This window comes from Scatophagus argus, chromosome 10 (assembly GCF_020382885.2).
Source record: "Scatophagus argus isolate fScaArg1 chromosome 10, fScaArg1.pri, whole genome shotgun sequence".
Lineage (NCBI taxonomy): Eukaryota > Metazoa > Chordata > Actinopteri > Scatophagidae > Scatophagus > Scatophagus argus.
This window is the reverse complement of record NC_058502.1, coordinates 1671675-1685609: the sequence shown is the minus strand read 5'-3', so window position 1 is coordinate 1685609 and position 13935 is coordinate 1671675. Positions and strand designations below refer to the sequence as shown.

At 47.7% G+C, this 13935-nt stretch overlaps 1 protein-coding gene across 1 annotated transcript in view; it reads left to right on the top strand.

The window, feature by feature from the left end:
- LOC124065853 (protein kinase C epsilon type-like) overlaps nt 1–13935 on the top strand; it is a 46526-nt gene that overhangs the window by 17306 nt on the left and 15285 nt on the right. Inside the window, exons 3-10 of the mRNA XM_046401681.1 lie at nt 2574–2742; nt 3261–3295; nt 3426–3514; nt 3859–3991; nt 4083–4225; nt 4335–4431; nt 4519–4799; nt 4990–5163. Of these exons, the coding sequence (XP_046257637.1) occupies nt 2574–2742; nt 3261–3295; nt 3426–3514; nt 3859–3991; nt 4083–4225; nt 4335–4431; nt 4519–4799; nt 4990–5163 (1121 nt within the window). The remainder of the gene's footprint in view (nt 1–2573; nt 2743–3260; nt 3296–3425; nt 3515–3858; nt 3992–4082; nt 4226–4334; nt 4432–4518; nt 4800–4989; nt 5164–13935) is intronic.

Sequence of the window (13935 nt, the reverse complement as noted above, 5' to 3'; positions counted from 1 at the left end):
CAGCATGTGTTGTCTGCTGCTGTGGGTGACTTTCCCACCTTGTGTTGTGGATTAAAATGGGATATTACAGCAGAGATGGTGAATTTTTAGCTTTGTGTGTGTGTGTGTGTGTGTGTGTGTGTGTGTGTGTGTACCTGATTACATGTTGGGGAGACAGAAAGCATGAAGAGAAAAACAGAGAGGGAAGTTAAGTGGAGGTCGAAAGAGGGGGGAGACGAGGGTGATAAATTGATTAGTAAAGTGGAGTGTTCTCTAATGGACCAGTTACATCATCGAGGGAGAGAGGGTGAGGGGAGGGGGAGGGGAGGGGAGGGGTCTGTATGAGTGTTGCTTTTTGTGTCTGCAGTGGTATACAGTATGTTTATGTAGCTGTGTGTGTGTGTGTGTGTGTGTGTGTGTGTGTGTGCGGCTAAAATTGCAGTCATTACTTAAATGTGTTTGCATAGCAGAGAACACATGGGTGAACTGTCAGGCCTGAGAGCTGCAATCAACCTATTAGCTTTCACACACACACACATGCACACACACACTCACACTCACACACACACACACACACACACACACACACACACACACACACACACACACAGCCCTGCTGTCACCGGGACAGGTGATAAGCTGCTGCCTGTTGCGAGAAGCAGGTGAAACGTTTCGATGCTGTGCCGCCTCTGTGCTTATCAGCTGAGGGCCGATTTTCCTCCGAGGAAAATCTTTAGTGCAGGACTTCATTCACGGTTCTTTTCTGGGTCTCTGCGTCTGTAACCGTGGCAGCTGGATGAAGGAAAAGCATTAAGAACGTGTGTGTTACAGGCCATGTGAACATCTCAGCTGCATGGAATCCATCAGTTTTGCAGGTTTACATGGAGGACACAGAAATATACTTTGACTTGTGATAAAATACGACTGACTGCACAACACGAATCTGTAAATGCGTGCTGAGATTTGTGCATGTGCACAGGAATGTGTGTGTGTGTGTGTGAGACAGAGATAGTGAACTTAGCAAACATTTTAGCATCACTGCTGTGTTATCTCACGTTTAGCTCTGCTTCCCTTGACTTGTCAGGCGTCGTTGCTGTCTGAAGCAGAAGAAAACACTGCTGGTGTGCTGAACGGGTACTGGGACCAGCCTCAAACTGGTACCTGTTCCTGAGTGGTCAAATCAGCTGCGAACTCCTGGCCCGACGTCGTGTTCGTTGCCGTAGCTCAAGGTTGTGTACTCGCCTCTGACGCTCTGAACGTTGTGCAGAGCCGGTTGTCAGTCCATCCGTCTGTCCGTCACTTTGTTCCAGGTCGTCGTCTCTCCTCAGGCGCTTGGCAGCAGATTTGTCAGCACGGTTGCTCCTTCCTTCACTGCAGTGTCATGAGGTGTAATGAACACGTCAGCTCAGCAGGTGTGTGTCAGGCCTCATTTTACAGGTGTGGCTGGTGTCCCTCACTGGAGTTTGTCCCTGCTGCTGGAGTCTTTAACTTTTGGAGTTGTGGTAAGGACATCACAGAAGAGCAGCACGTCCATCACAGACCCCCACCACAGACCCAAACCCTCCCCGCTGGACGACACCAAGTCGAACATGGTTGCCAGGCAGCAGTTGTCAGTTGCTAGGCGATGGTGAGGAGGACAGGCAGAACATGACGGGGGGAAGGAATGAAACAACGACTGGAAGAGTTTAAGAGTAGAAGTCAGTCCAGAGGGTGGCGCTAGAGGAAAGGCTGTGGAGCGCCTTCAGGGAACATGAATGTGCTCAGTGTTTTAAGGTGCCAGAGTGAAGGATTCTTGGTCTACAGGACATGAATGTTCACAGCAACCAGCCAGTGGTTGTTGCAAAGTTTCCATCTTCTATCGACAGATGAAGACATCACCTGACGCTCCGACAGACGCTCTCAGACATCCTCCATCCTCCGTCAGGCATCCTCCTGCATGTGGAGCAACAACATGAACCCTGTCTGACAAAACCTGCAAGTGTCAGATTAATGATAGCGATAATGTGAGTAATCATTAGGGGCAGCCCTCGTTTGGAGCTGTCATCGCCTGTGAGCAGGTGGATTCTTCAGAAATTCTCTTCTACGATTTTTCCTCGTTTCCTCTCTCCTCACCTCTCTTCATTCTTCCTCACTGGGAGGGACTGACCCAAGTGAAGGAGGCACTCCAAGGGAATTGGGATGAACCTCGATTCAGCTGGATTTCCCTTCCTATTTAACATGACTGCTGAGTGACCCCTCCCCCGCCCACCTGCTGGCCTCAGGTACAGCAAGTATGTAATTAAGACGGGCTCAGATGGAAACTGAAATCTCCGCTGCTCCACAATGAAACCCCTCTGGGACACAAAGAGCAGGACAGACAAAGACACTGACTGTGTGGAAAAGAAAAGAAAAGTGTCACCGCCATCTAGTGGCCACGCAGTGTGAGTGCAGATCTGGAGGAGAAACGTCAGTACCTCAGCACAGCTCAGCCGCAGCAGCTTGCTTTGTGTTTGGGACTGTTTTCATATTTGATGTTTGCTACAGCCTTCAGCCTGCTTACTGATGTGTGCTGTATAACATATTATTTTACTTCTTTCGCCTGTGTGTGCACGCAGATGCATCCGCCTCCACCGAGAATGAGGAGCGAGTGTTTCGGCAGCGGATGCGTCCCAGGAAGCGTCAGGGCGCCGTGCGGCGGAGGGTCCACCAGGTCAACGGACACAAGTTCATGGCCACCTACCTGAGACAGCCCACCTACTGCTCCCACTGCAGGGACTTCATCTGGTGAGGACGTGGTCCCTGTTTCTGACAGCTTTATGGAATATTCTCAGGTTTACTGTTTAAAGCTGCTGTCCAGTGTGGATGGACTAAAAAACGCTGAACTTTTAGCAGCAAAACCGAAACTAAAGACTAAGACTTCGGACTGAAATGAGTCTGAAGAACTTTCAGGCAGTTTGAACACAGTAAAGACAAAAAGAAAACTCTCACTGCAGAGTCCAAAAGGTCTGAGTGACATAAAAGAGAGAAAACTGCAGCATCGTTTATCGTAACCGTAATAACTTACTGCAATACACTTAAAATGCATGCAAACAGGTTTTACGGCGAAGGTGTTTTGTTGCCTGTCCTCAGGTTTCCTCCCACTGAGCTGCTGTCTTGTTACATCCATTAAAGTTGATGGATTTCTTTGCTTTTCTTTCCTCCATGTCTTGACTGCTTATCAATCGCTTTTCTAAGTAGGAAAACAGCTCCTGAAGGTTTCATACTGATTATCAACATGTTTCCTGTCTCTCTCTGACCTTCAGGGGCGTCTTAGGAAAGCAGGGCTACCAGTGTCAAGGTAGGCTGAAGTGACATCTTAATGTTCCTGTAGTCCGCTGTGGCTGAAACGTAACTTGTGTTTGTCACGACTATCAACCGGAGGCACTTCAGACTCGTGCACCTGAGCTGTACATGTGCTCCTCCTGCAGTGTGCACCTGCGTGGTCCATAAGCGCTGCCACGAGCTCATCATTACCAAGTGTGCAGGCATGAAGAAGCAGGAGGACACCGTCGGCGAGGTACTGAGTTGAAAACACTCCGAAGGCAGTATATTTGATGTGTTTCCCCATTAACTGCTTTGCTTTTGTTAAAACACATACTCACTCTGAAGTTGGGACTGTAGCAGCGAAAGACTGAGGAAGATGTGAAGCGTTCAGAAACACTTTGAGAGTCGCTGGCTTAAAGGATTCAGTTGAGCTGAGTCGCCAGTCTTCAGACCTTTGCTGCATTTCACATCACTTCTCAGCTGTTCCTGATTTACGGTGGCCATCAAGTGCCCCAGGAGCTTTAACGTTAGTGCACAACATTCCCGTATGTTTCCTACCAACTCTGACCTCCTCACTTTCTCGCTGTGATTTTACAGCCAGTCGGCTCTCAGAGGTTCAGCGTCAACGTGCCGCACAAGTTCAGCATCCACAACTTTAAGGTCCTCACCTTCTGCGACCACTGTGGGTCCCTGCTGTGGGGTCTGCTGCGACAGGGGCTGCAGTGTAAAGGTACGACACACACGGCTCGGCATTTTTTATTTCACCATTCATATAAACTCATTCCTCATTGTGTGTGTGTGTGTGTGTGTGTGTGTCTCAGTGTGCAAAGTGAATGTGCACAGGCGCTGTGAGAGGAACGTAGCTCCTAACTGTGGCGTGGACGCCAGAGGAATCGCTAAAGTCCTCTCCGACCTCGGAGTCACACCAGACAAAATCTTGAACAGCGGCCAGAGACGGAAAAAGGTGAGTCACCTGACTGGCTGCTCGCGGCGTCTTTCCATGCGAGTAAAGCGAAAGCATCTCAGTCAACTTTGTGAGGAGGATGTCGACAGAGGTGTTTTCTCTTTCACAGCTTCCTCAGGGTCAGGACCCCCAGCAGGCTTTATCAGGGGCGCCAAAGGCCGAAGACGATCGCTCCAAGTCCGCGCCCACCTCGCCATGTGACCAGGGTACTCGGAAGTTCTCACCATCGCATGAAAACCTCAAACCGAAAGAACACACTTGCCTGAACTCGACTTATTTCCATTTCTGTGCAGACGTGAAGGAGCTGGAGAACATCCGGAAGGTTCTGTCGTTCGACCACCGCGGAGAGGAGCACAAGACACACATCCTCTCGTCCGCCTCGTCCGTTGCTACGGTAACGGGAGACGCTGATGGAGGTGGAGGAGCAGGTGATGGAGGAGGCAGCGCTGGAGTGGAGGGCAAAGGAAGCCAGGAGAACGGAGAGGTCAAAGGTCATGTCGCTCCTGAGGTCAAGAAGATGAACCTGCACGACTTTGTGTTCATCAAAGTTCTGGGAAAAGGAAGCTTCGGAAAGGTGACGTGTGTTCACCTGTTCCCTGTTTACTCTCCTGTGTTTGCTCTTCTGCTTCACTCTGAGTTAAAAGATGAGAAGACAGGAGGAGCAAATCAGGGAAGAGAAGCGAGGGCTTTGTGGAAAAATACTCTCGTTGGTGTCGTGTTTGTGTTTTCGACCGCGTTCTCACTGCTGCGTGTCATGTGACCAGGTGATGCTGGCCGAGCTGAAAGGCAGCGACGAGGTTTACGCCGTCAAAGTGCTGAAGAAAGACGTGATCCTTCAGGACGACGACGTGGACTGCACTCTGACCGAGAAACGGATCCTGGCCCTGGCCAGAAAACACCCCTACCTGACACAGCTCTTCTGCTGCTTCCAGACTAAAGTAAGAGCACACACAAAGTCACGCAGACAGGCTGCGGCCTCCAGGGGGCAGCATCGCACCGCATTTCAAACTGTGGTCCCGGCCGATGAAGTGAAGCATTTAGCAAACACTTGACAAAATGTGCATCTGAATTCTGTAGGAAACGTGAAGAGATTTATCTGCACCTTCAAAAGGTGACTTAAGTGTTTTATTTCTAACTCTCACGCTGCTGAGAAGTCTGCTAATATGCCAGTCATGTCTCATTAGAAACGTTATTTAAGTGAACTGATTGAACTCTGTACATCACGTTCGTTCAAGTCAAAACACTCCGAAGTGGTCTGAAAGTAAAAACTAGAAATTTAAAGTTTAATTAACTTGATGTTGCAGTGTGCATGTTCTCCCTGTGCCTGCGTGGGTTTTCTCCAGCAGCTCCCACAATACCAAAAACATGCACAGTAGGTTAACTGGCTGCTCTACATTGCCCCAAGGTCTGAGTGTGTGCGTGAGTGCTTGTCTGTCTTTGTGTGTTGGCCCTGTGATTGACAGGCGACCAGTCCAGGGTGAACCCCGCCTCTCACCCGTAGTCAGCTGGGATAGGCTCCAGCTCCCCCGCGACCCCGACGGATAAGCGGTGAATTTTCATTTTTGGGTGAACTGTTCCTTTAAACATGGACTTAAAGTGTGTCACTTTGCAGATCACATGGGGCTCTAGCCTCAGTGTGTTAAGGGCTTAACACGTATGAACACAGAGAACTGCAGTGTAGTCCCGTAAAGCCCCCATCACAGTACGAGGACCGGAGCTCTGCTGAGCTCAGTTCAGTCGCAGCTCCTCGCAAAGGGACAACCTGTCCTCGGTCCAGCATCCCCGGTCGGCACCTGTTGTCTACCTGCTGTAAACTGTTCTGCTGTCAGTGAAGCGCGTGTCTGTCGAGGCCGCGAATCCGCTTTCTGGAAGACATCCAGATGTCTTCATCAGCTCTCTTCAGTCTCCACACACTCCGCCCTCCTCTCATCATCTCCTCCTTCTCGCCTCAGTCGTCCCTCCGTCTGTCTAGTTAGTGGACGATGACAGACGGACACGCTAAGGGTCACCCGTTGGTGGGACGCTGACAGCCCCTCCAGGCTGCCGTATGTTTTGTCTGCTGCGTATTGCATAAGCGTTCGTGTCTGTACAGGGGTTCTGCACATGTTCCTGTGGGTGAGGTGTGTGTGTGTGTGTGAGGTGTGTATTTCCCTTGCCGGAGGAGGAGGAGGAGGTCACATGTTGGCGTCCTTTCACTGCAGCTTGAGCCTGACGCTGCCGAGGAGGCTGCACAGGTGTTACCTTTTCAACAAAACACGAGCTGCACAAACCCGAACGTTTAAGAAACTCAAGTCGAGACGCCTCTGAAGCAACGCTGACGTTAAGGTCAGGCTAAGAGTTTCAGGAGGTTTCCTCTTCCACTGAACATTTTTCTTCCTTTTCAGTGTGTCAGTCAGTAAAATCTCATACAGGAAACCCACTTATAAACTGACCGATTGAAGACGGATAAATGAATTGTAACATTTTGTATATGTTTGGGAGCCCCTTTGTGTTATTGGTGTTTCTTTTGGGAAAAGGTTCAGGCCGAACACTGAAGGAATCAGCCTGGAAATCTGCATGAAGGAGTCTAACGATCTGACAGAACCACTGGAGCAGCGCCAGGAAGGGCAGGACTCGTGCTGAGCTGTAACACTTTTTATCTGCCATCGTTTGGAAATGTTTGTTCAACAGAAGCAAGTCTTGACCGGCATGTGCAGCGTTAGACACAAAAGATGGAGGAGGAGGAGGAGGAGGAGCAGCTGAGCCACGTCGTTTGTTTGTTTTCACAGACTGTTCTCGAGTCTAATGATGGCGTCTCCTGTTCAATTTATTTATTCCTGTTGTTTTTCTCTAAAGCAAACACAAACATGTGCAGGCGGGATGAGCGGCAGACGGAGAGTCAGACAGTTCAGCCTTTTTCTACTGCACCATTTTCACTCTTTTACTCTTCTGTCTTTCTGTCAGCACGGATGATGCAGAAACACACACACACACACACACACATAGACACACACACAGGCACACACACACACATAGACACACACACACACACACACACACGCACACACACACACACACACCCTCGCACACATGCACGCACACCGACAGACACACACACACATACACACAGGCACACACACACACACACACACACACACACACACACACGCACACACACACACAGGCACACACACCCTCGCACACATGCACGCACACCGACAGACACACACACACATACACACAGGCACACACACACACACACACACACACACACACAGGCACACACACACACTCACACACACAGGCACACACACACACACACACACGCACACACACACACAGGCACACACACACACACGCACACACACACACAGGCACACACACATACACACAGGCACACACACACACAGGCACACACACACACACAGGCAGTCAGGTATGATTGGGAGTGTGTTCTTGGACAAAACAAAGGGATTTTTCCCCCTGGCTCTTATATAACTGCTTTGATCCTTATCAGGGACATGATGTGTATTCCATATGCTGCGCGACCCCACCCTCCTCACCCGCCTCCCCCTCCCTCCCCCTCACTCACCCAGCTCTCCTTGGAGCACACACACCTAATGCTGTGGACTTGATGTGATTACAGCGAACAGGCCCACACATCCATACTGTACACGATGTGGGGTCGAACACACGGACTGAGCTTTGCAGATCAGTTGGCGCCGTGTGACACACAAACCGGCGTGAATGACGTGTGCGGTTAAAACATATTTCCAGCTGCTTTCATCTCTCATTAAATAAGAAACTGGCTTTTCTTGTTGATAAAATAGATTTATTGCTCATCATTTCCTGTGGACTGATCAACGGATGGATCGTCGTGCTCTACTGTTTGAGTCAGATTTGGTGTAGCTGTTGCACTTCTCAGTGCGGCGGACTCGTGAGTCACATGTTCGAGTCTGAAAGCGAGTTATCTGTTAGCGCTCGGAGGTTTAAAGAGACGAAAAGGTTTTTATTTTTCCCGTTCGTCTTTCCCTCCTTCAGCTCTGACGACCTTCTCAGACGTTCGTCCCCCCTCGTTTGACTGCGAGGCCCCTCAGTGGATACTTTACTGTACCTGCGGCACAGGACTCTGTTCACACATGTTGTACAGCACACATGCATACTGTGTATGATGTTCACTTTTACACTCACACACACGTATCACCTCCATCTTTGAAGAGGCCATTTGTTTTTGTACTGTGACGTCACTGTACTTAAAAAAGTCTGCACTTTGCGTGACCTACCTACACGCCTCCTCCCTCCTTGTTCTCCCCCTCCTCCCTCCCTCCCTCCTGTTCTTCTTAATCGACTGTGGGATCGTGGCCGTTCCCCTATCAGCCTAATTACCGCCGAGAAATGTAAATAACATTATACAACAGTAGCGCCGGGCCTCAGTCGGAGCGGGGAAGCAGAGACGAGGAAGCGTCGAATGAGGAAGTGAATAAAGAGAGAGAATAGAAGCAGAAAAAACAGGGAAAGCTGGTTTTGGACTGCAGATGTGTGACGATAAACAGGCCAGGCCTTTTGACCAGAGTGGAGGGGTGATGATAAAAGGTGATGGAGCAGAGAGGGAGGGTTTGGTGAGAGGTGAGGAACAGGACACGTCACAGCGGAGGAGTGAGTGCTTTTAATGAGCTGAAATTGGTGGACATCAGAGGCAGCAGAAGAGCCAGAAACCAGTCAGGTGCACTAATGAAGCTTTGTTCTGTCCCGCCGAGGACAGAGAGACCCGTGGACCATCCGGACTGACCGTCCAGAGTCAGTGGGGTCAAACAGACAGCAAAGCTGGAAGGCTGACTTGTGACTGGATTGAAGTTCGCTTTCAGACCATCACACAGTTACAATATATGGACAAAAGAATCTGGACACCTGAGCAGCAGGGACTTTAATGCCATCGCATTCTAAATACAGAGACAGCTTTGCAGCTTTCCTGAAAAACAGCCCCGTCCCATTACTTTTGTCTATGTAGTGCACCTATGATAAAACGCTCCATAAGTGTCTGATTTAGTGAATCGGTTTCACAGAGGTGTGCTGTCATGGCAACGTAGTGAAACTCGGGAAGTTCCTCCTGAACTTAACTGGATGCTGCTGCCACACACACACACACACACACACACACACTCTGCTCAGGACCAACCAGCTCCTTTCTGTTGCTTAACATCGTGCAAACACTCTGCACACGACTCCTGAACGCAGCTTTAAAAGGACCTGACTTTCCTGGAAGTCTGTTTCTCTTGAATCTAATTAAGACAAACGACTCACTTACCAAAGTTTTGTTTTTTCTTCTTTTGTTTTTTTGAACCAATGAAAATCAAGTGAAATTCATTTGTTTTTACGGGAACCGCGAGTAAGGAGATATTCTGTGGGAGAACCAGCAGCCCACAGCAGGCATTTTACTCCTGTCAGCCATGAGGAAGAAAGACAGTGACACACACACACACACACACACACTGTGTAGGCACATACTGATTGGCCAGCCAAATATGTGTCAGTCTTGGGGAGTTGTTCTTTTCAAAACTACAGTCATTAGTGGATGTACGCATGTTTTCTGTTGTTGTTGGACACAGTGCACACACACACACACACACACACACACTTGCAACTCTATACTCAGTGTTGGATGATGGATTCCTTTACCCTCGAAGTTAAACCAAGACATTTTCTTTTCTAAACCGAAGCACCATTCAGATGGCAGCTCAGCAAACATTTACAGAAATCATTTTTGTTATGTTTTGGCTGTACAGTTTTTGTCTTACTGGGAGAAATTTGTATATTGCTGTTAAGCTGAAACAGAAAAAGCCAAAACTTGTGACAAGACAAAATGAAGCCCCTCCACCAATGAAAACATAATTCTGCCAATCAGCTCTAACACATCCTAATTCGAGCCGTGTTTGAAATAAATCTGCACATTAAAAGGAGGATGTGTGCAGATTAGCAGTCGCGGTAGCTTCAGGAACTCCTTCCCTTGTGATCCCTGCTGTCTTTTTGGTGCTGTGGCTTTGCTCCAACATGATGTGAACGCTAAACGTGTGCGCTGACTCCTGCAGTCAGCAGTGGGAGCTCAGGAGGTCCGAACTCTAACGAGCAGAATTCAGAGGGATGTTTGTTTTCTTTTAAATCGCTTTGCTGTTCGTTCACTTTGAAAGCGTCTCTCGATGTCACGCCACGCAGACGAGCTGCGGATGCGTTTGCTTCGTGTCAGTTGGACGGTCGGTGCGGGGACTCAAGCTTGATTCAACTGCAGGAGGGTTTTGTCGTTTTTTTTAGGACAAACATTCTTGATGTGGTTCCAGGGCCACACACACAATACACTCTGTCCCCCAATTACAATCATTTCCTGCTGCCATCATCGGTGGAAAAAAGAGAAAACTCCTGCCCTCCTCTTAAAGGGAAAGTCCACCGAACACACGAACGAGTCTCAGAAGGACTTTAGGGGCTGCTTCGCACACCTGGACGCTTCCTGCGGCGGAACAGCAGTGTGTGGGGAGACGGTATGAGGTCTGAATCGAACACACTGGGGCTCCACGCTCCGCTGGGTGAAATCACTGTGGGCGTCTTTACTGGGACGTCTCTGTGTGGTAACGAGCAGCAGCCAAACGCTAATGGCTCATAATGTTCCGAGAAAAATAGGGCAGCACTTGACTGTTTTTGTTTTTGTACTCAGACAAAAGTTCAAACCCCACTCGCTGTTTTTGTTCCCAGTTTGTTCTTTTTGTTCGACCGATTTGGACGAATGTCTTTACTGCAGCTGGGAGGACGGAGGACATCTAAAATACAGATTTACAAAGTGCGAACATGAACAGTATTTTCTATAAGCCTTTCACCTGTGATTTAATTAAAATAAGCCTGTGATATGAAAGACATTCAGAAGAATAAAAACAACACTTTCTGTCTTTCTCTCGTCCTTTTTTCACTTCTCCTCCGTTCTTCCTGACTTTGTTTGTTTCTTTCCTTTATTCACCTTATTGCCGTCAAGTCTTATCTGTTTTATCAGGAGTATTTTTCTTTATTGTCAGAGTCTGCATGTTTTCTTCCCGGTTAAATAAAGCATAAATTGTTTATGACGTAGCTTATCAGTTAAAGTTTATTATTACTGGTAAGTTGCTTGTTATATTTTCTTCCATTTTCATTTGCCTCTTTCATTACTTGCATCTTTTTTTCCACTTTTTCTGCTCCTTTTTTCTTTTGTCCTTTTCTTTCTTTTCTTCTTTAACTGATCTGGAAACTCTGAAGGTCCCACATAACAGCAGACCTCAGTCCTCCTCAGTAAACACTACGTACTGCTCCTTTACTTCAGGTACTGCAGTACGTCGTAGCAGACAAATGAAAGCATGTCTGTCTTGTGCTTTCATTGTTGTAATGTCTGTGTGTGTCTGTGTGTCTCTGTGTGTGTGTGTGTCTGTGTGTGTGTGTCTGTGTGTCTGTGTGTGTGTGTGTGTGTCTGTGTGTGTGTGTGTGTCTCTGTGTGTGTGTGTGTGTGTGTGTGTGTGTGTGTCTGTGTGTGTGTAAGACAAAGTATGAGTTAATGGGTTACATAAGATGCAAGTTCAGACTTGTTTTCTATACATTACAGCAGGGTGGCATAGAGAGGGCACATCACACACACACACACACACACACACATACACACACACACACACACACAATGGTCAGATAATCATCAAGACTATTGTCTGTCTTGGGTTGGAGCTCTTCTGGGTGTGTATTGAATGAATGTATGTGTGTGTGTGCGTGTGTGTGTGTGTGTGCGTGTGTGTCAGCAGTGGGAAGCCAGTATCTGTACATTTGTAATTACACTCAGGAAATGTTTATTCATGTTTGATTGGGTGGGACCAGACGGGACTCTGAGTACATTTAAACAAACTATTTCGACATCCTGTTTAAAGTCGCTTTCAGGAGGAGCAGGAGAAAAAACACTCTGGCTGAGGTGGACCGCCGGACACTTATGTAAGAGCCAATCAGGAGGCCCCTTAAAGCCGGGTTAGCAACATGCAGCGTCAGATCAGCCTCCTGCTGAATTAACTCAGTTCAGCTCAAACTAACCAGCTAGAAGCTGAGGAGGACGAGAGCAAGAAACCAACAGGGCCACTTAAAGGACAACGCCACCAAAATCTCTTAGTCTCCAACACCTGTAGGCTTGAAAGATTATTCCTACATACTGCCTTCACTAAAGGGAATGAATGGATGAACAGGACTGATCTCGTAAATGAACCATCTCTGTTCATCAAACTTCAGTGTCTCGTTTGTCTCGGTGTTTGCCCTGAAGCCTCGGTCACTGCTTGTACCTGCTTACCTTCACCTGTGACACAGCTCCTGATCGAACTCAGCTGAAGTACTGCAGTACATGTATTTACTGTAAATGTGCTGTGTTGTCACATTAAACTGCAGTTCAGAAACTCCCAGTCTTGCTGTGTGTTTAGCTCCACTGTAAGCCATTAGCTCTGTTTATGCACTGACCCAATTCGACTTACGGTAATTACATGTTTATCAGTAATGGGCCCAGCTATCTCTCAGCAGCAACACTTCACCCAAAAATAAGCAATAATATACACTATATATACAAAAGTATTGGGACACCTGCCCATCACACCAACAGGGACTTTAATGACGTCTCATTGTAAACACACAGACAGCTTTGCAGCTCTAACAGCTTCCACTCTTCTGTGAAGGCTTTCCACAACATGTTGGAGTGTTTCTGTGGGAATTTGTGCCCATTCATGCAGTAGAGCATTTGTGAGGTCTCACACTGATGTTGGACCAAAAGGCCTGGCTCACAATCTCCGTTCCAGTTCATCCCAAAGGTGTTGGATGGGGTTGAGGTCAGGGCTCTGTGTGGGCCAGTCAAGTTCTTCCACACCAAACTCGTACCACATCTGAATTCAATAATAGAATAGCCAATACCCATTACTTCTGTCCATATAATGTATTTTGTTTGAAAGACTGGTAACAGGACGGCTCCTGGTATTGGCTGAAATTCAAAGTTTAGATCTGCGTGTTGGGAAGGAAAAACTGGCATTAGACCATCTAATTCCACATGTACAGAAGTGTTGGTTCATGCCCATACTGTACCGCACTCGTTGATTTGCTAGTTCTTATTTTCAGCCCTGTTTTTCATTAAACCTGTCTTCTGAGATTAACCTGCTCACACAGACAAAGGAAGTCGGGGGTCATGACTTAGCAGATCCTGTGGTTTATGGTCATCGTTATCCATTGTCCGTTTCAATTGTTTTTGTCAGAGAAAAGCCGGAAGAAAGTGCAGAATTACGGGAGTATTTCGCCCGTCAATGACAATGTGAAGAAACTGGATTGCCGAAACCTTAACCTGAAAGTTGAGAACGTTTCATTCTTTACACAGACATTATTTCTGTTCGGGAAAACACCTGCTTCCCTGCAGTTCTGTGTCATTTCTGGTGAAGGTGGCAGATTGTTTTAAGATGTAGTCAAGATCCCCAAATCTTCCAAAGGTTCTGTGACTGAGATTGTTTTTTGGTTTTGTGTGTATGGAGTGACGCATACAGGCAAATGGATGAAAGAGAACAGCAGGATTGTGGGCAGGGAAGGTTTCACAGCAGGCTGCTAAACTTCTCTGGAACTTTACACATAATGTCAAGAAGTCAAACCAAAGTGAAAACATGAGGATGATGTGATTCTTTTGTTCATCTCAGATCATCTTTCTGGCTTGCGATAATGAG